Source organism: Uranotaenia lowii, chromosome 2, assembly GCF_029784155.1.
Source record: "Uranotaenia lowii strain MFRU-FL chromosome 2, ASM2978415v1, whole genome shotgun sequence".
Lineage (NCBI taxonomy): Eukaryota > Metazoa > Arthropoda > Insecta > Diptera > Culicidae > Uranotaenia > Uranotaenia lowii.
In genome coordinates, this window is record NC_073692.1 from 33,127,399 (window position 1) to 33,147,843 (window position 20,445).

Here is a 20,445-nt window from a genome sequence, read left to right on the forward strand (position 1 = left end):
GACTGATGCGAGCGAGTTATGGCAGCAAATTAGTCCTGCTGGAGTCGAGTTTGTGCGCGGGAACATATTTCGTACTGACCTACATTAATCGACTTTCCTGATGGTTGATACAAGCAACGTAAGTCAAGATGGTAGCTACATGGAATAAATTCTTGACGTAGGAACGCTTGGCAAAGTTGGGAAAAGTTCAACAAAGTTCAGTGAACAGCAAAGGCGCGCAAGATTTATAGTTAAGCGTAACTTCCTGTTGTTAATCTATCTTAGCCATCATCGGGGCGTCGTAGCCGTCTTCGTTGTAGTGATGACTTGTAAAAGATTGATTTCCCAATCTACGAGTTATTCTATTAGATTGAACTCGATATGGTACAACCGTAAATTTGGTTTTACGTTGAGCTTTAATGCGCTTTACATTTAGGGATGTGTAACAGATAACATTTTTAGTATAAAGAATATTCTGCGACTGGGTAGAAACCTCATCCCAAATAATAAATTATTACAAAAATCAACAGATGGATTTTTGGCAACAACCTTCAACATGGAAATTCAAACTTGGTCTATTCTGCTGAAACTTTTAAATCAGAAAGAGATTTACTTACTTAATGGACCCGCGTTGATTCTCCGGCACATAGGGTCATGGTCAAAGACCTCCACTGTTGACGATCCAGAGCCAGCTAGGCTTCGCCGCCACGAGTTTCTGGGTCTGCCTCGCTTTCGAGGCCCTCTTGATTCCATTCAAGCGCCTCTTTGCAAATCTCGTTCTCATTTCTTCGCAGCGTGTGCCCAATTCATCTCCACTTACGTTCCCGAATCTCGATTTCTAGCGCCCTTTGATGACACCGGCGATGTAATTCCTCATTCGAGATCCAGTTGCCAGGTCACCAAGCGCGGATGATATTCCACAGGCAGCGATTCACAAAAACTTGAAGTTTTCGCGTCGTCAGCGCATATGTGCACCAAATTTCGCACCCGTACAACAATATGGATTCTTTTTTTTTTAATTTCATTAATGACCTTTTGTTGTGTTTGTGTGTTCATTCGGGTCTTAACAATATGGATTGGATGTTTGAATAGAACATTCGAAGGTGATGGAAAGTATTAGAGAAACATGAGGTATCTTAGAAAGAAAGAACATAATCCGTAAATATCATGAATTTTTCGAAAAAGATACAACGGCTCACCGGCAGGACTTGAACCAGCAATCTTCCGCCGATCAACAGCTGGACCTTCTATCGAAACACCACCATGTATATCCCGCATGTGATCTTTGCCACTATTGATCTCTCTTGTTTCTATATCAACCCATTGACTCGGGATTTTAGCCGAAGATTCAGATTTGAAGATGTTTCGGAGACTCGCAAACGCAAATCGGGCTTTTCTGATTCGATGTCTTTCTTGGTACCACCATCAGGCGTTATCTGACTACCAAGATACTGGAAGCACGCCATTTTCTAAACTTGTTGCCTAGCTACCACGAAATTGGATGGATTCACTGTGTTGATCTCCATCGACTTGGTCTTTCCGACATTGATTTTGAGACCGGTTGCCTTGGAACTTTCGGTGAGGTCATCGGGTTTGCTCTGCATATCCGGTTGTGTTTGGGCGAGCAAAACAATATCGTCAGCCAGGTCAAGGTCTATCAATTGCTCCATTGTCGGAGGATTCCACGGAAAATCCTCGGTTTGGTCTACAGTCAATCGATCCAGTCAAGATCTCGGTGATAAAATACATCCTTGTCTCACTCCAGCAGTTACCGGGATTCGATCAGACAAGACACCGTCGTGATAGACCTTGCACTAAAATGTCTCGTACTGTGTTTGACGAGATGGACTAGTTTTTCTTTGGGACTCCTCGTCGTCTTAGAGTAACCCAGATGTTTTCGGGGTTCAGTCGGTCAAATTCTTTTTCGAAATCGATGTACGCCAACAGAAGAAAGTCCTGGAATTCGTTGATTTGTTCCAGTATGATTCGTAGCGTTGTGTTGTGGTCCACACATGATCGTCCGGATCGGAATCCAGCTTGTGCCGTCGGAGTGTAGCGTCGATTTTCTCCTGGATCCTGTTCAGGATCACTTTACAGAGTACTTTGAGATGAACGTTATGCCTCGCCAGTTACCGCACTCTGTCATGTCTCCTTTCTTCGGGACCTTAACGAGGTTACCCTGCATCCAGTCGGCCGGAAATGTTCCGTATCTTAGATGTCAGCGAAAAGACGGTGCAACAGTTGTGCTGACAGGGCAGGGTCGGCTTTCAGCATTTCAGCAGGGATGCTATCGATCCCAGGTGCTTTGTTGGATTTCATGTTTTTGATTGCAGCTTTTATTTCAGCCAGCGAAGGCGCTTCCGAGTTGACGCCATTTATGCGATTTACTGTTGGCGCTTCGAGCTGCAGGTTCTGTTGGCCATCGCTATTCGTGACTCGGAAGAGTTGGTTAAAGTGCTCAGTCCATCGTTTGAGCTGATCTTTTCGATCGATCAATAACTGACCTGCTCGGTCTTTCAGCGGTATTCTTGCATTAGTCCTTGCACCACTGAGGCGGCGAGAAATGTCATAAAGTAATCGGATATCTTCATTGGCGGCGACTCTTTCTCCCTCTTCGCTTGTCCAGGCTCTCCTGTCTCGTCTACAAGCTCTTTTAACTGCCTTTTCCAGCTCCGCATATCGTCAGCGGGCAGCTGCTTTGGCTGACCTGGTACATGCCTGCTCACTTCCGGCTTTTGCCTTTCTCCGACCATCGACCATCCTCCAAGTTTCATCCGACAACCATTCACTTCTTCTTCCACAAACTTCACCGAGAGTACCACGGCTCGTCGTGAGAAAGGCATTCTTGATTCCACACCACTGTTCTTCAACTGCCTGTCGGCAGTCCCGAGGCTCGGGATTCAAGCTGTTCAATGTATGCCCTTTTCACCTCTGGGTTATCCTGCGGGCGGACTTTGTATCGACACCTGACTATCTCCTCGCGCCGTTGAACACGCGCAACTCTCAGTCGCATCTCACCAAGGACGAGATAATGGTCACATGCAATATCTGCGCTTAGTTTATTGCGGACATCAAGAAGGCTCCTTCTCCATTTTCGGCTGATGGAGATAAGGTCAATTTGATTTCCTGTTTTGCCATCTCTGGATACCCAAGTGACCTTATGTGCTGGTCGATAGGGGAAAAGCGCTTCACCGATCGAATTGTTTTAGTTGCCACAAAATTCTACAAACAGCTCTCTGTTTTCGCTCATCTGTCCCAGACCATGGCGTACCATGATGCGCTCAAGGTCCTGATTGTCGGAGCCAACCTTTGCGTTGAAGTCGCCCAAATGGATTTGAATGTCACCCTTCGGAATTTTCTCTACCACGCTGTTCAGTTGACTGTAAAACTGCTCTTTTTCTTGCAAATCGGCAACCTCTGGCTTATTTAATCAATCGGTCTCTTTCGTCTGCTTGCTGTCCTGCTCTCTGGAAAAAATCGGTTATGTTCCCTGCATTCAAAAAAGGAAACAAGCAGGATGTGAAAAATTACAGAGGAGTTACTTCGTTATGCGCAGGGTCAAAACTACTCGAAATTCTGTTATCGAAAAGCTTGATGTACAAAGCTAAGTCTTACTTGTCTACTGACCAACACGGATTTTCCCCGGAAGATCCATTAACACAAATTTAACTCATTTCACATCATTTTCTCTGAAATGTATGGAAAAAGGTTACCAAATCGACACAATATACACCGATTTGAAATCAGCCTTCGATCGTGTCAACCATAAAATTTTGCTTGCTAAGCTTGGCAAATTGGGTGTTGCAGACATTATTCTAAACTGGATGGAATCGTATCTTAGCGACAGACAAGTGTCAGTAAAAATAGGATCATATGAATCGAAAGAATTCCGGAATCCTTCTGGCGTTCCTCAGGGCAGCAACCTTGGTCCGCTACTTTTCTCCATTTTTTTCTACGATATTCTTCTACTGCTTCCTGAGGAGTGCAGATCGGCTTATGCAGACGACTTAAAAATTTACTGTAAGATAAAAACGATTTCTGACTGCCAGATGTTACAACATTACATTAACAAATTTAATGACTGGTGTTGCGTAAACTGCCTAGCTATTAGCATTCCAAAATGTGAAATCGTTTCATTCAGCCGCAAGACCACCTTTATTAACTGGTCTTACAATATTTTCGGTTCCCCCATTGAACGGTGCACGTCTTTTAAAGACTTAGGAGTGATTTTGGATGAAAAATTGACTTTTCGTGAACACTACTCGGCGATAATTGCTAAGGCTAATAGAAATCTTCGCTTCATCACCAGAATTTTCAAAGGATTCCGTGACCCCTACTGCCTGCGATCTCTCTACTTTTCGTTAGTCCGATCAATTTTGGAAACCGCTTCGGTTGTATGGAGCCCAAATTCCAAGTTTTGGTCGAACAGAATTGAAGCAGTCCAAGCTAGATTTATTAGATACGCATTGAGATTTCTGCCATGGAACAACCAGTATGATCTTCCCGAATATAGTCAGAGATGCCTATTGCTTGGAATGGAGACTCTTCAGGAACGCCGTATAACTGCCCGAGCAGTGTTTATCAAGAAAATACTGGATTGTGAAACCGACTGCCCCACCTTACTTCGTGAAATTAACATCAACGCTGGTCCACGGATGTTAAGAGGCCGAGAATTTATCCGTGTTGGCTTTCATCGAACTAACTATGGTCAATGTGAACCTCTCCGAACGATGTGCAGAATCTTCAACTCGTTCTACGAAGACTATGACTTTAACACAACCACTGCTGTATACAAATCAAGGATCAGGAATTCTAGCAGATTACATGAACTTATCTCATTGATTAATAGTTAAAAGTCAGAGACGAACCAGCCAAAGGCTGAAAGTCTCTTAAAATAAAGACAAAAAAAATAGTTAAAAGTTTTGAATTATATAAGTTTTTCAATATATTGTTGTCATGGAGACACTATTGTCAGATGATTGAAATATAATAAATAAATAAATAAATGAAACGTCGATTGGCGCATAACACTGGACCATTGTAAGGTTTCTAAATCTGGCTACAATTATGCAGACCGCAAAGGATATTCAAAAAAAAACTGTGCAAAATTTTTTCCCTTCTTTCGGTTTCCATGTTGATTGTTTACAAAGTACAGTACAGTACAATACATACGTGAAGCTAACAAAACTCCCGATACGTGGGTGCCAAGAACCTTCATATCCGTCCTCCAAATTTTTTTTCTAATTCTAAATGAAGCAGGCTTTATTTTAATAAAAATAAATGATTTTCAAGGGTTTTTCCTTGATTTTTTTGAATAATTTCTGAGATTTGGCCCTAATTTGCCCGGATTTTGGCCGGTTTTTGGGTTGAACTTTTTGAAACCAACAGCCGTTCGGGAAAAATACAGATGGTTCATAATTCTGGATTTTACATGGATTCAATGTCTAATGGGCGACAGAGTGAATGATCGTTAAACCGAATGGACGATAATTCGAATGGTCGCTTGGCCGAATGGTCGCTAGGGGGATCCGAAAAGATGCTAGGCCGAGTAAATTTCAAAAGGGATAGCAATGTTGCAATATTAGTCATTTGGTTGAAGGTTTCTTGGTCGTATGGATGCTAAGCTGGATGATCGATGGACCGAATGGTTGTTAGACCTAGCATTTGATTTTTCAAATGTCTCGTTAACCTTCCGAAATGAAAATGTAGAATTTGAGCCATTTGTTTTTCTTCTTTCACTACAAAAAAACAGCTGAATTACCTACACCTAACGGTAGCAATCGATGTATAGGAAAAATGTCATGATCAAATTTTGAAAAACGACCAAATGGCCAGTGCTAAATTTCAGCTCAATCGGACTTGATTTAATGACCGGACTTGATTTAAAACGCCCAAAGATTCGGATTTTTGACCCTCAAAAATCACCAAAGGGGGCACCAAAAGAAATCGGAAAAATCTAAATTTTAAATTTGATGATGAAATGCTAAAAACATCGAAATCTGGTGTTAAGTATGCGCGCTAGCCCATGCGCTAGACCACATCGGCTCTTGTAACTTAAAACTTCGAAATCTGGTGTTATCCGGGTTTTTTTTTTATTAAAAATAGACTTTAAGTTTTCAAAAAAAAAAAAGGAAATTTGGAGATCGAAATTTAAATTTAATGCAAAAAGACTTAGAAATGCATGAAACAAGATCTGTTGCAAATCTTGAAACAAAAAAAAAATTTGACCGATACGGTGAAGTCCCAGAATGTCGATTTTAGACCAAAATTTTTATTCGAGATAACACCAGATTTAGATGTTTTAAGCATTATAAGTAATTTGGCGTCAAAATTAAAATTACGATTTAATCGATTTCCTTTGGTACCCCCTTTGGTAATTTTTAGGGTAAAAACCGAATTTTGAACGCTTTGAGGCACACCTAAATCAAATCCGATTGATCTAAAATTTAGCCCATGTCTGTTTTTTGAGCCAATTTACAAATTGTATATGATCGGTTTTCGAAATTCGACATGGCTAATTTGGCTGCCATTTTACGAAACAGTTTTCCTCCCATGGCGACCGTCAAATAGTTGGTTTTACTTCTTTGACTTACAACCTCTGCATACTTAGTTCCACGTCTATTTTCGATTAGATTGGCACGGTGCTCCAAAACAAAAAAAAACAACTAAAGTCTGCTTCATTTAATATTGGAACAAATTCTTTTGCTCATTGTGGCACTCCTAGTGGACGGATTTGGAAACTTTTTTCACCCACGTGTCGGGAAATTCATTACCTTTCACCATGTATTTATGTCATAACACCAAACGATAGCATTTTGTAAACAACCGCCATGGAAGCCGAACGGAGAGATCAAATTGTGCACAGTTTTCTTGAAAATCCATTGTTGTCGGCATCGAAGCTAGCTAAACAGCTTAAAATGCCCAGAAATACCGTATGGCGTGTTATCAAGCAGTACAAGGAAACATTGACGACGGCTCGGAAGCCGCATTCGAAGCGTCGGAGTGGAACTGTCGACCGGAAACTGCGTGGGAAGTCATCAAGGCCGTCAAGAGGAATCCCAATCTTTCAGACCGCGATTTGGCCAATAAGTTCCAGGCCGCTCACAGTACGGTGCGACGAATTCGTCTCCGGGAAGGAATAAGGTCATTCCGAGCCAGCAAACAGCCAAATCGGACGCTGAAGCAGAACAATGTGGCCAGAATCCGTGCTCGAAAGCTGTACGACCAAGTGCTGACCAAGTTCGACGGATGTATTCTGACGTGAAGGCGGACTTTGGGCAAATCCCAGGTCAAAAATTTTATTTGGCGACGGCTCGGGGGGATGTACCTGCAAAATTTAAGTTCGTGTTTGCGGATAAATTCGCCCGCAAGTACATGATTTGGCAGGGGATATGCAGTTGTGGACAGAAAACCAAAGTCTTTCTCACTGACAAGACAATGACATCAGAAGTCTACAAAAAAGAGTGCCTACAGAATTCTGCCGTTTATTCGTGCCCACGACCGTCCAGTAATGTTTTGGCCGGACCTCGCAAGCTGCCATTACAGCAAAACGGTTATGGAATGGTACGCAACGAACGGGGTCAGCGTAATACCGAAGGACCTCAACCCCCCAAACTGCCCCCAGTTCCGGCCGATAGAGAAATACTGGGCAATCACGAAGCGGAGGCTTAAGGCAAAGGGAAAACTTGTTAGGAACATGACTCAAATGAAGAACTGGTGGAATCAAATCGCCAAAACGGTGGACGAAAAGGGTGTGCGCCGCCCAATGTGCCGTATTACGGGAAAAGTACGAGAATTTCTTCGAAACAGCAATGAATAATTTTTTTAATTTTTTTTTATGAAAGAGTAAAGAAAATGCTACATTTGTATGAAAAACAAATTATGAATTCGTTAATAAATGACTGAACTACACGCAATTGTTTGTGTTCCAATATTAAATGAAGCAGACTTTACGTGACGAACATTGACGTAAGTCTTCAAGAATACTGTGCAAGTAGAATATCTTATGAATAAGGAAATTTTCAACCTTATGGCTCAATTCTGAAAATGACACTCAATAAAAATATTAAACACCTTGTTCAAAAATTTAACTGTTTCTTCTACGTGGGAAATAAAAATAAAAGAAGAACTCCATTCCAAATGTTTGAGCCTACGGGAAATTTTCGGAAAGTTGATGATTTAAAGATGCGAAAAGGAAAGTTTCTTTCAATTCTTGATTGTAAAAAATACCGGGGTTGAGTGTAAAAATAATTTGTTTATTCTACTTTTTCATCTTCTTTGGGTCGTTTTGATACTTCGATAGCAGTGGTTCAAGACTTTGGATTCGAGCGACTGGTTTATTTTAAAAGTTACACTTTCTTCGATACTGTTTGAAAAACAAACAGAACCTTCACATTACGTGATGTTAGGAGAAAAAAAACGTAGATCGTTTTAGTGGTACTTTATCTTACGCCCCCTCTATCAGCTTCGAGTGAACATCGTACAGACTCTGTTGTTTTTTTGGGTGAAAAAGAGTAAAATACAAATGAAACATATGAAAAAAGAAATTTAATTAATAGCTTGAATGATGTGAAAAACTGAAATGCCATTCGAACGCAAATCATTCCACTTAGGCACCTCCTTCTTCACTTTCGGATTATTCTCTCGGAAGCCCGGAGGTGATTTGGACAAAATTGATCCTCCCCGGTGGGACGACGACGGCGTGGGAGCAAACATAAATATACAAAACATATAAGTAGGTAGGTATACCCAAATTCGAGAGACGAAAAAAAAGGTAAATCCTTTATTTTTATTTCAACAGCCGGAGACTGGGTCCAGGATCAACAGCTGAGCCTCTGCTCCGGATCCGACGACGGTCATCAATTAGGCCGGGTAGCATCGTCCAGGTTTCCACTGGCCGTGGCCAACGCGTAGCAATCCTGTTCGTAGTGGGTGGATGAGATGAGATTGGGCAGCAGAACACGGAAGGAAAATGGTATCGAAAAATTAGCCAAAGGGTTGAAAATCCGGAAAATAAAATGAATTGACGAGTTGGCTGTTTCTAATTTTTTTTTTCTCCTTTTTGCAGTTAGTCTCTTTCAATTTGAAGGCACAGGACAGAAGTGAAAAACCCCGAAACCAGGAAAAAAAAGGAAGTAAGGACGGGTGGTTCTAATAATAGAAAATATAAGATTGTGAAATTTTGTTACCCAACCAACACAGAGAAAGAGGCCCCGGATCCGGAAAAAGGTGGCATCCGCCCGAGGTCGTTAGATCGAGAATAGATAGACGGGTGAGAAGTTTTAGTCACGCGTTAGTGCTCTGTTGACCTTTACCCTTTTGGTGCCGCTTCCTGATTGTGGGAGCGATGTGTTTGGTGGTGTTTTTTTCCCCTGCTACGCAAAATATGAACTCAATTAATGGATGAAAGCATAACATATGTTTGTGATACTTTTGATTAAAAATAAATAACGAAAAAAAGTTATGTGATGCCCAGAGACAATATGATAAAAACATTGAAAAATACTCAAATATGTGTTGTGAGCCTACTTGGTTGAACTATTCTACTGAATCAATCATTCGAAAGATTCCCACTAATCCAACCACGGTATAAGAAAAGTCCAGATACCGGTATTTCGATAGCAACTTATTATCTTCTTCGTTGAAGAAGACAGTAAGTTCCTATTGGAATATCGGTATCTGAACTTAACCTAAAGTTTGTTTTCTAATCTATATTATGTGTCTAAGATTAGGACTCTATGCTAGTTTATTCATAAGTTCCTAAATTCATCCAAAATAAATGTTTTACCTTAATTCAAATTTTCTCTTCCATGCCAAATTTGGTTCCATTTGCTTGATTAGTTTCCAAGTCAGAGAAGGGGGACTCTAATAATTAATCTCTCAATAATCAAGAAAACTCCTCCCCTCTTCCTATTTATTAACTGGGATTAAAGAGCGATCTCGGAAAACCATAGAATCTTATCTAAAGTTCCTTTTTCCACATCCAAATAAATTCGCATGCCAAATAAACATTGAAACGTTTGTACCAAAATTTCCCCGCATGTCAAGTCTGGAATCTGGATCCATTTGCTTGACTAATTTTCGAGTTATGTAGAAAATCGCAAGAGAGCTATCCTCCTCTTTTTCTATCTCTCCACAGGAAAAAGGAAATATTCATAGAAATTTTCGAGTTATGTAGACAATCGTAAGAGAGCTACCCTCCTCTTTTTCTATCTCTTCACAGGAGAAGGAAATATTCATAGAAATGTTTCTCGAAGCCAAATACCTTCCAATGCCAAATTTGGTATCATTTGCCTGAATGCTTCTAAAGTTATGCAAACTTTTGCCTTATGACCCGGTCAAGAATACCTGAGAGTGAGACAAAGAAACGTTGAACGTGAGACGTGAGATATGATAAGAAATGAGAATCTTGGAGATGCGAAATTAGAGACGTGGAAAGGTGAGATGAGACGTGAAATAGAAAAAAGATACATTAGAAGATAAACGTGCGGGTGAGATGAGATGAAACGTGAGAAGTAATTCAATCTGTCATTAGTTGTGATATACAAGACGACGTAAGACGTGAGACACGATGCATTAGATGTGAAATGTGACATCGTAAGACATGAGAGTATGAGACGAGACGTGAGATGTCATTTGAGAGAAGTGAGATACGTGATAAATGAAATGTGAGATAAAAAGGGAGACATAAAACGTGAGATGTCAGAAGTGAGTCAAAAAAGTGCAACGTGAGACTTGAAATTCTAGGTGGCTTCGAAACCGGGGGACTGAGCTGAGATACAATGATCACACAAATTGTACAGCCAATGATTGAAACTGTGGTAAATTGTGACCATTCGCGCGGGAAATGAGTAAATTTGAGTCAAAATGAGAGAAACCAGTGCTCAGAGAGAAAGAGAAAATGTGCGAATTATTGCAAATTGTTGTAAATTGTGAAGCAGTTGTGGAATTTTGACCACTATCATTCCAAATGCAAAGAATTTACTTTCTATTGCAATCACCCGTTCAAAACACGATATTAAAAGCCGTTTTAGAAACCGTGTGGAAAACGTGTATGAACACTTCACTGTTTTTAAAATTCAACGTTTATTATAAACAAGAAAAAAATCTTTATTTTTTGGGAGTTTTTTTCCGACTTGCAGTCTTATTTTAAACAAAAAACGACGTATTGATTTACGTTTCCAACGCCAAATAAGTGAAAAGTGAAGACTGTGCTAAAAGTTCGATGCTGTGGAAAATTAATCCCAAAAACACTAGACAAACGGACTTTTATCCGCAAACATCTGTACGCAATCAAAAGACAGCTAGACAGCCAGACCAGTTGAGTCGACACTCACAAGAAAACTGTATTTTTTCGTCCCTGAAGAAGATCCAATAAGAATCGAAACGTTGGAAACGTAAATAAATACGTCGTTTTTGCTAAAAACATGATTGCAAGCCGGAAAAAAACTCCCCGAAAAAACATATTTCCAGTCGAATTTTCTACCACAAAAAGAAGAAAAAAATCGAGAATATCAAAATTTGATTCCAGTTTTTGCATTCAGTTATGATTTTCTCAAACAGCCTTTACTTGAATATTCGGAAAAAAATCACACAAGATAGATCTAATTTGGTTCTAAATGTTCGAGTTCGGTCAGGGTTTTTTTTGGATAAAATGAAAAATGTAGGGAAACCAAGAGAAAAACAGCCACAGCTCCAATTTCCGATGCGTGCGGTGTCTCAAACAGCCTTCATTTATTTCCTCGAGAGAAATTTCACAAAATAGGTCTCATTTAGGTTAAAACTTTCAAGTCCAAACATATTTTTCTAAATTCATAAAAAGATGAAGGAGAATTTAGGGTAAAATCAGCGCTAACTCCAATTTTCTAAGCCTGTGGTAATAGACTGAATCGATTTGAGGTCATTTTGGAATTTCTCAAACCCTGGGGTCTAAAAAGCTTTGTCTTGGTCCAAAACTTATCCATGATTTTTTGCAAAAATTTTAAGCAACGTTTACATGAGTAAATTTTAACTTTTAGGTTTGTATGGGAAAATTGAATATTTTGTACTTTCGTCTTTCGTCTTGTTTCGTCTGTGGAACCGAGCCAGCTGATGGTTTTTGTGCCAATTTATAAAATTCCTAGAGAAAATTTGCGGTAACTCAAATTTCTTTCATTCGATTCTTCAGTAAAAATCACATAAGATAGGTCTAATTTGGTTTAGAAATTTCGAAGTCCGGATACGCTTTCTCTAAACAATTTGAAAAACAAATAGGGTAACATTGAGGGTAAAACAGACATAACTCTCTTTTTTAAAGCGTGCGGTGGCTCAGACAGCCTTCATTTGATTAGTCAAATTTCACAAGAAGGTCTCGTTTGGTTCCAAATTTTCAAGTCCGAACTTACCATTTTCTAAAGAAACTAATGAAATGTATGGTAAGTGCGAGCAAAATCAGTAATAACTCCTTTTTTTAAGCTTGTGGTGGCTCAAACAGCCTTCAATTGATTTTTGGGAAAAATTCACACAAGATAGGTCCATTGTTGTCTAAAATTTTCAAGTCCAAATCAGCCTTTTGTTGATTATTTAAAAAATAAAGGGAAATTATGGGTTTAAAAGGCCGTTCGTAAGCTCGTGCCGGGTTTCAAACTTTGACCAATCCATTCTTCGGGAATTTTCTTTTAGGGTAAGTAGTTTTTCATAGATTTTGTTAGTACAGGAATGATGATGTTGAATTTTTTTGCCAATTGTGCAGTGTTTAAGAACATTGTGCTATAGAAAAAAACGTAGAATCACAAGCTTTAAGTAGTTTTTGATTTAATCTGTGCATTTAATTTAAAAATTTCATACATCAACCGAAATTGTGCAAAAGATTTTCACATTCAGCCTTGGACAGCAATTCCTAAAGCTGAGAGAAAATAAGAGAAACTCGTTTAAGCTGTTTGAACAAAAAAAACCTTATAATTTGCCTCATTTTTTTAAGATTCACTTCGCGTTTGAAACTTATTATTGACAATATAAATGTTATATCACATAAATAGCTTAAACCATGATATTAAGGTAAGCATTTTCTTCAAATATGAGCATTTAAATATGCTTTTATGAAAAAAACCCACTAAAATCTAATTGCATCGCTTTATTTCTTTGGGAATATTCGATAACCAGAACAATCGGAAAGAGCTCCTAGAAAAATATTGTAGTTAGACTAAGATAGAAATTAGTTTAAAAAAAACGAAAAATTAAAGAAATACGAAAAAAATCTTTTTCAATTCCATGAATTCAATTTAATTCTTCCATCTTCCGGAATCGAGATTGTTTTAAGTCAGGACTAGATGTTAACGTTACTAGTATTATCATTATCAACTTTTTCATCAGATTTTTCAAAATTTTGGAAAAGATTTCTGAGTCAAATGGAAACAAAAGTGATTAAAGAGAGCTTTAAATGGTGTCTTAATACTTGAATTGGGTGAAAAAATATTAACTTTTTTGGTTAAATGAAACTTAAGAATTGAATTGGATTGCCTCCAGTTCTATAAATATTTATTTGATAGGAAAAACCTTAAGAATGTTTTTTCAGATGACCTTTCAAACGCCGAATATTATTGACTATCCAATGATAATCGTCTAAACATTCTAAAACAAGCAACAACAAGGAATTTTCTCAACTCAATCACCCTGACGTGAAACACCGGGCGCTCACAATTGCCATCGATTTTCCATATACTTACGAGCAATTCAATTGAAAGTTTATTCGGCATCCACACATGGGGAAACTACATCTATGTTCGGAATACTTAGAATGGGGGAATGGTAAAGAAAGAAAAAGAAACAAAGTTGAAGAAAAAAAAGTTACACTTCAGGCTCTCCGGTTGTCTGCCAGTAGTTTTACATCCGGTTCCGGGGTTCGGGGGTTCCGCGTGATATTTCAATCGAAACTAAAACCCCGATGGAGAGAGCCAAGAATCTAAGCGAGGGGGCCTTCAGCTTACTTCAGCTTCCTGATGTCGGCACTGTCCTCCTCGATCAGTTTATGGTGGACGTTACTAAGGGCCTGTGGTGGGGGTGTTCGATTTTTTTTCGTTTCGTTTCGTTTCGTTTTGTTTTGTGCCATGATGAAGGTTGGTGGTGGATGGTGAATAAAGTTGAGAGCAGTGTGCAGTGATTGGAAAAGAAAAACCTTGTTTGAGAAAGTGCTGTCCTCCTGACTGCAATGCGAATCGGTTTCGAGTGAGCAAGAAAAAGCGCATCTAGAGCTGTGATAAAAAGCCAAGAGGAAAGTTTGTTAGGAAACAAGTTTTCCACACCACACCATCACCATTATCGCTTTGTAGCCTCTTTCTGTACAATGTTGTTAACGTTGCTGATGACCCGATGATTTTCTTGTTCTCGAAAATCAGCCACTCTTGAATTAACTATGTCGAGCGTAGCGTAATGAAAATGCATTTAGTTTTGTTGGAAGTTTGCTGGGAGTTTTCGAACTGCAACCGTGCATTTCGATTGATCTTTGAATTGTGCTAACTTTTCGATTTTTCCAAATTTTAATAAACAAAATTTTTTTTTAGAAGAACCATAAAATTTTGAAAATAATAAATTTTTACAACATTTTCCTATGACTTTTAAGTCAATGCCATATCTCCGATTTTGAAAATTTTGACTTTAAAAAAATCGTAAAAGAGGTGAGAGAGTCCAGAGCAAGGTAGTCGAAAAAAATTCGGTGTTTGGGAAAAAAAATTCTGACTTTTTGTGATTTTACCTTAAAATTCTGTGACAGTTTTCTGTGATGCTTTTTCTATTAATTTCATTCAAAAATCATGTGCGTCTTTTTTGATATTTTATTTAAGAATAACCAATTAACATTACCAATTTTATCATATCTTTCTAATTCAAAGATAATTATCAAAAATTTATATTGACATAAAAAATTAAAATTTGGAAAAAACATTCAAAATTTTCAAATTCTGAGAAATCTTGTTATATTTCTAAAATTCTATGTTCTGTGACACAGATTCTTTGATGAAAATTGGCCCAAAATTCTGTGGCATTATAGATTATTCTGTGATTTCGGCAACCTTGGTCCAGAGATGAGGGACGGACGGGTCGTTTTAAAAATTTCGGGAATCTTATTGTAGACCATAGCGAGTCTGTCAGTTAAGTTTGGCAAATTTTTGATAAGGTTTTTATGTTAGCTGTGCACACTGGACATGTAACATGGGTCGTTGAAGTATAAAAAACCAGGTCTAGAAAATTAACTGGCAAACATTTTAGAGCGGATTTCAACCTATTTCTGGAAATTTCATCCAAATATAATTAGCTTTTGGCTCTGTGTTTTTTAGCACCCAGTATCGACTTTAAAGAAAAAATGTATTGGAACAAAATGTGTATATAGAATGACGCAAAATAGGGGAAAAAAGTGCATAAACCGCGAAGAAATTCAATATCTTCCCTCCTACACAAAACAAATCTATGAAAAAGTACTTTCTTTTAGTGAAAATTTCCAGAGAAGCGATTGGACATAGTTTCAGACGCCGCACGAGCTTACGAACGGAGTTACAGTAGTGTCTTTTAAACCCCTTGTTGTGGCCATGAAAAGCCATTGGTGGACTGTGGGTGCGGTGCTTGGCAAAACGACCACTGGTGGGACTCACTCCCCCTGCTGGAGCGAGCCTCTTCTAGACAACCCCTGGTGGCTGTCTCACCAGTGGAGGCAAGTCCTCGGACTGTACCTGGAGGCCAAGGTCGCGTCGACGTGAGCGCTTGGGAAAACTACCACTGATGGTCCGCTCCCCTCGTGGGATTGGACCTGAAGAGACAACCACGCATGATTGTCCCATCAGTGCGTGGAGGCAGGTCCTCTTGACGCTGCCTGGCGGCCAAGGCTCGGGGTGATCTCGATCGCCTGGTTGACCGAGATCCAAACTCTTTCGGGTGGAGGGGCTCTGAAAAGAGCCGATTGTGGCAGCTGGACCCGGAAGTAAGGCGTCGGAGCGAAGCACCAGAAGAGAGCACAAAACACTCTTTCGTTTATCCTTTTATATTTTCTCTTTGCTTATTTCTACTATTTATACTTATTTACACTACCGTCCCATCTCGACGGCTTGGCGGTTTGATTATGACTGACTCCTCGGCGCATAGAGAATGCGCCTTTAAATAGGCTGACGAGCAAGCACACAAGCACGTGCTTGCATCAGATGGAACAGCCTCGAACCTTCTAGGCGCTTTCAGCGAGAGCAGCCCTAGTTCTCTCAGTGCGGTATTCTCTCGTGTATTCAGCGTCGCTCTCTCCCCTAATTCCGCTATATTTTGTAAACAATCCATGAAAAAAACTTATTTAGACTTGAAAACTTTGAACAAAAATAGACCTACCTTGGGCAACTTTGTCTGAGAAATCTAATGAAGTTATGGCTAATTTACCCTCCATTCCCCTGTATTTTTCAATTATTTCAGAAAAAAAGCATGTTCGGCCTTCCAAATTTTTAACCAAATGGGACGTATTATGTGAGATTTTTTCCAAGGAATCCAATGAAGGCTGTTTGAGCCACCGCAAGCTTCGGAAAATGAAGTTATGGCCGTTTTATTCTCAATTCTCATTTGGTTCAAAATTTTCAAGTCGAAACATGCTTTTTCTGAAATATTTGAAAAATGTTGGGAAATTGAGGGAGAAACAGCCATTACACCAGTTTGCAATCCGTGCAGTGGCTCAAATATGCTTTGTTGGGTTCCTCGAAAAAAAATCACATAAGATACGTTCCATTTGGTCCGAAATTTTCAAGTCCGAACATGATTTTTTCTGGAATAATTGAAAAATGTAGGGGAATTTAGGGTAAAAACAGCCATAACTCCATTTTCCGTAGCGTGCGGTAGTTCAAACAGCCTTTATTGAATTCCTCGGAAAAAAATCACCTAAGATCAATCTCATAGCTTTTTCTGACTATTTGAAAAATGTAAGCGAATTGAGGGTAACAACCATAAATCCTGTTTCCAATGCATGCGGTAGCTTAAATAGGCTTCGTTGAATTCCGTGAAAAAAATAACATAAGATAAGTCTTATTTGGTTCAAAACTCTCAAGTCCGATAATGCTTTTTTCTTAAATAATTGAAAAAAATAGGGGAATTGAGAGTAAAAACAGCCATAACTCGATTTTTCGAAGCGTGCGGTGTTTCGAACAGGCTTCATGGGATTCCTTGGAGAATATCACACAAGATAAGTCCCATTTGATTCAAAATTTGGAAGGCCGAACATGTTTTTTTTCCTGAAATAATTGAAAAATACAGTGGAATTGAGGGTAAATTAGCCATAACTCCATTTTCCGATACGTACGGTAGCTCAAACGGCCTCCATTCGATTTTTCAGACAAAGTTGCACAATATAGGTCTATTTTTGTTCAATGTTTTCAAGTCTCAGGGTGTTGATTTATATCTGGTAATAAAATTCCCTGATTTTCCAGTCGTTTTCTAGAAAATTCCAGGTTTGAAAAACCACCTGAGGAAGAAACTTAAAGTTATAAAAAATATACTTCCTCCGAAAATAAACGCACAGAAAGCTTTGAGTCGAGAATACTAATTTATTACGATAATTTTAATGGAAGTATTATTTGTGATACTGAACATTTTAAGATAAGTCAGCCAGTTCGGATCCACTTGTAGAAATTCTTATCATTTTAGCATAACAATTTTCTCTTGCAAGCTATCAGCTTTCTTCTGTGCGTCTTCCAAAATTTTCCTCCGTTTCACCTCAAGCGATTTTGCTTCCGCTTCTCGATGACGCTTCATCAGCTTTGTTTGATCTGATTCAAGAGCTTCATTTTTGCGGCGATCTTTGTCTTCCAAATACAGAGCATTTGAATTTCGAACTCTCTGAATAAGTTTGTTGGAAATTTGGACTGATTTTATCCCTCCAGCATAAAAAACAGCATCATAGATTTGTCGTTTAGCCACCACTGATTCTTCACGCATATTTTCGAAGAGACATTCGGAATTTACTGAAAAACCACGTTCAACATTCGCGTTGCCATGTCAAAGACAGCAAATCATTTTGACGATGTGAAGAATTCTGGACACTTGGCATTTGCTAGCACTCCACTCCAAAAATGATTCAGCCTTTCTTTGCTACGGTCATAATTATCAAATTTATCGCCTCCGGCAATCACTCCGGAATACAGCACAGTTTTTCTCACCTCAAATTTATAATAATTTTACAGCCAGTCGCAGACAATCACTTTTCAGAATAAAACTTGAACATTTCACACTTCCGTGTCTGTTCGTACGCAAGCACAGAGCTGATAACCAGTCGAGAAGAAACCCAATGACAAAAACACAAAGCTGTCATGAAAAAGCGCGTAAATTGAAGGGCTAACACCACTCGCTTGTAAAACAAGACTCGGAAACGCAAAAATTCAAAGGGCTAACGATAATTACATGAGCAACGTATACTGAAGTAAATTTTTAAGCTGATAATAAACTATGACGTTTCAATTTCTTCAAATAAAATCAGGATCATTATTTTTTTCCTGATTGGTGGAAAAATTCCCCGATGTTCCCTGATTTTCCCTGATGCAAATTGAATTCCCTGATTTTCCCTGATTTTCCAGGTTTTTCCAGGTAGTCGACACCCTGAGTCTAAATAAGTTTGTTTCTGGATTGTTTACAAAATATAGGGGAATTAGGGGTTAACAAGGCACTATAACTTCGTTCGTAAGCTCGTGCGGCGTCTGAAACTACGTCCAATCGGTTTTCTGGAAATTTTCACTAAAAGAAAGTACTTTTTCATAGATTTGTTTTGTGTAGGAGAGAAGATATTTAATTTTTTCGCGATTTATATACTTTTTACCCCATTGTGTGACGGTTGTAGGTACATATTTACCCCTGTCCGCGGTTTTCACATCAGCGGTATGTTATTTTGGCAGTTTATCATTTGGAAAATAAAACTAAAACGCGGCATGACTATTGGTCGATTTGGCGGTTTACCAATTTGCGGTATGAGCCTTTTCTCGTTTTTTTTTGTTTTGGTGGTATGGAACATTTCGCGGTAAGATATTTACTCAAACGTTGTAAGGTACACCGAGGCAAGTGCAAACGGATTTCACTAGACACACCAAAAGATAATGAAAATGAATCGAGCTAGAAACGCTTGATAACCTAATTTTATTTGATCTATTTTAAAAAATGAATTCCATTTTACATCATTACAAATCTATGATATACGCACACAGCTGTACATTATATGAAAAAAGTAAACATTAGACCTTCACCTCAAATTTACATCTTGCAAGATGTTGTTGAATTTTATCGACGTTTTTCGGCGAGTTTTACAAATTAAAAACTGTTTTTTTTACCAGTTGTCCAGACGTTTCGAGCTACTTTGGCGTTCGCTCCTCTTCAGTGGACACTAAAATATATTTTAAATTACAATTCAATACAACAATTACAATTTTTGATTTCAAACTTACAAATTAAATCAAAAATTATAATTGTAGTATTAAATTGTAATTTATAATATATTTTAGTGTCCACTGAAGAGGAGCGAACGCCAAAGTAGCTCGAAACGTCTGGACAACTGGTAAAAAACAGTTTTTAATTTGTAAAACTCGCCGAAAAACGTCGATAAAATTCAACAACAATACATCGCGGCGATTAACCAACATTCATCTTGCATGATGTAAAATTATGTTCATTCGAACTCAACTTACGAGTTTAAAAGATTCTGTGTGTAAGACTTTCGTCTTGTTTGATTGTCAAATTTGTGTTCCAAAATAGCAAATTATTCGACTTTGTTCGACATTAACGCAATCAGTTTAAAACAGGGATGAGCCCGCGATACCTTTTTGTGCGGCCCGCGAGGCTTTTTTGCAAATATTTTTGCATTAACTTTTTTCTGCAATCAAATATGTATGCATTTATCTGCTTTTGCCCCATAATCATTCAGATTCACTTTTTCTGGCATTTAAGCATTTATTATGTTCTGTCCAAGGCATAAACGCAATATTGATTATTACTGGAGTTTATTTTATTTGGGATACATTTTTCCTAATTATTTAACTCCTATCACTTTGGAAAGCGAAATCCATTAAAGTTAATTAAAAAATTGAATCAAAATATTGTGAATGATAAAAATAATTTTTTTTGTAGTAATAAGTGAAAAAAATTTGAAAAAAACCGGCAACATTCGATTTTGGCAACACAAAGTTTGGAAGTGTTGCAAAAATCGAACGGGGTTCGTACTGACAAAAAATTTTAAACCAAAACCTTGTGGAATATTTTTCATTTCTGAATATTGACAGAAATTACAAAAGTGAACAATTTTAGATTTTTTATCAACACATCAAAGTTACTGACAAAAATTATTAGTTCTTGCTAAAAACAATAGGTATCTGAAATTCTGTGATTCGATCCAAAAGGTCTTTGAGGATTATCTGTGATGTTTTTTTCAGAAATTTGATAGACAATTTATAACAAACATCGATACATTGAGATATTTTACTTATAATTCGCATT

At 38.4% G+C, this 20,445-nt stretch overlaps 1 protein-coding gene across 5 annotated transcripts in view; it reads right to left on the bottom strand.

Annotated features, from left to right (window-relative positions):
* Positions 1-8,213: 8,213 nt before the first annotated feature.
* LOC129745221 (glucosamine-6-phosphate isomerase) overlaps positions 8,214-20,445 on the bottom strand; it is a 36,471-nt gene continuing 24,239 nt past the window's right edge. For 3 of the 5 annotated variants that reach the window (XM_055738157.1, XM_055738154.1, XM_055738155.1), the window contains exon 3: positions 13,674-14,005. In XM_055738157.1, the coding sequence (XP_055594132.1) occupies positions 13,940-14,005 (66 nt within the window). In that variant the 3' untranslated portion in view covers positions 13,674-13,939. The other 2 variants (XM_055738159.1, XM_055738158.1) reach the window with 2 other exon arrangements.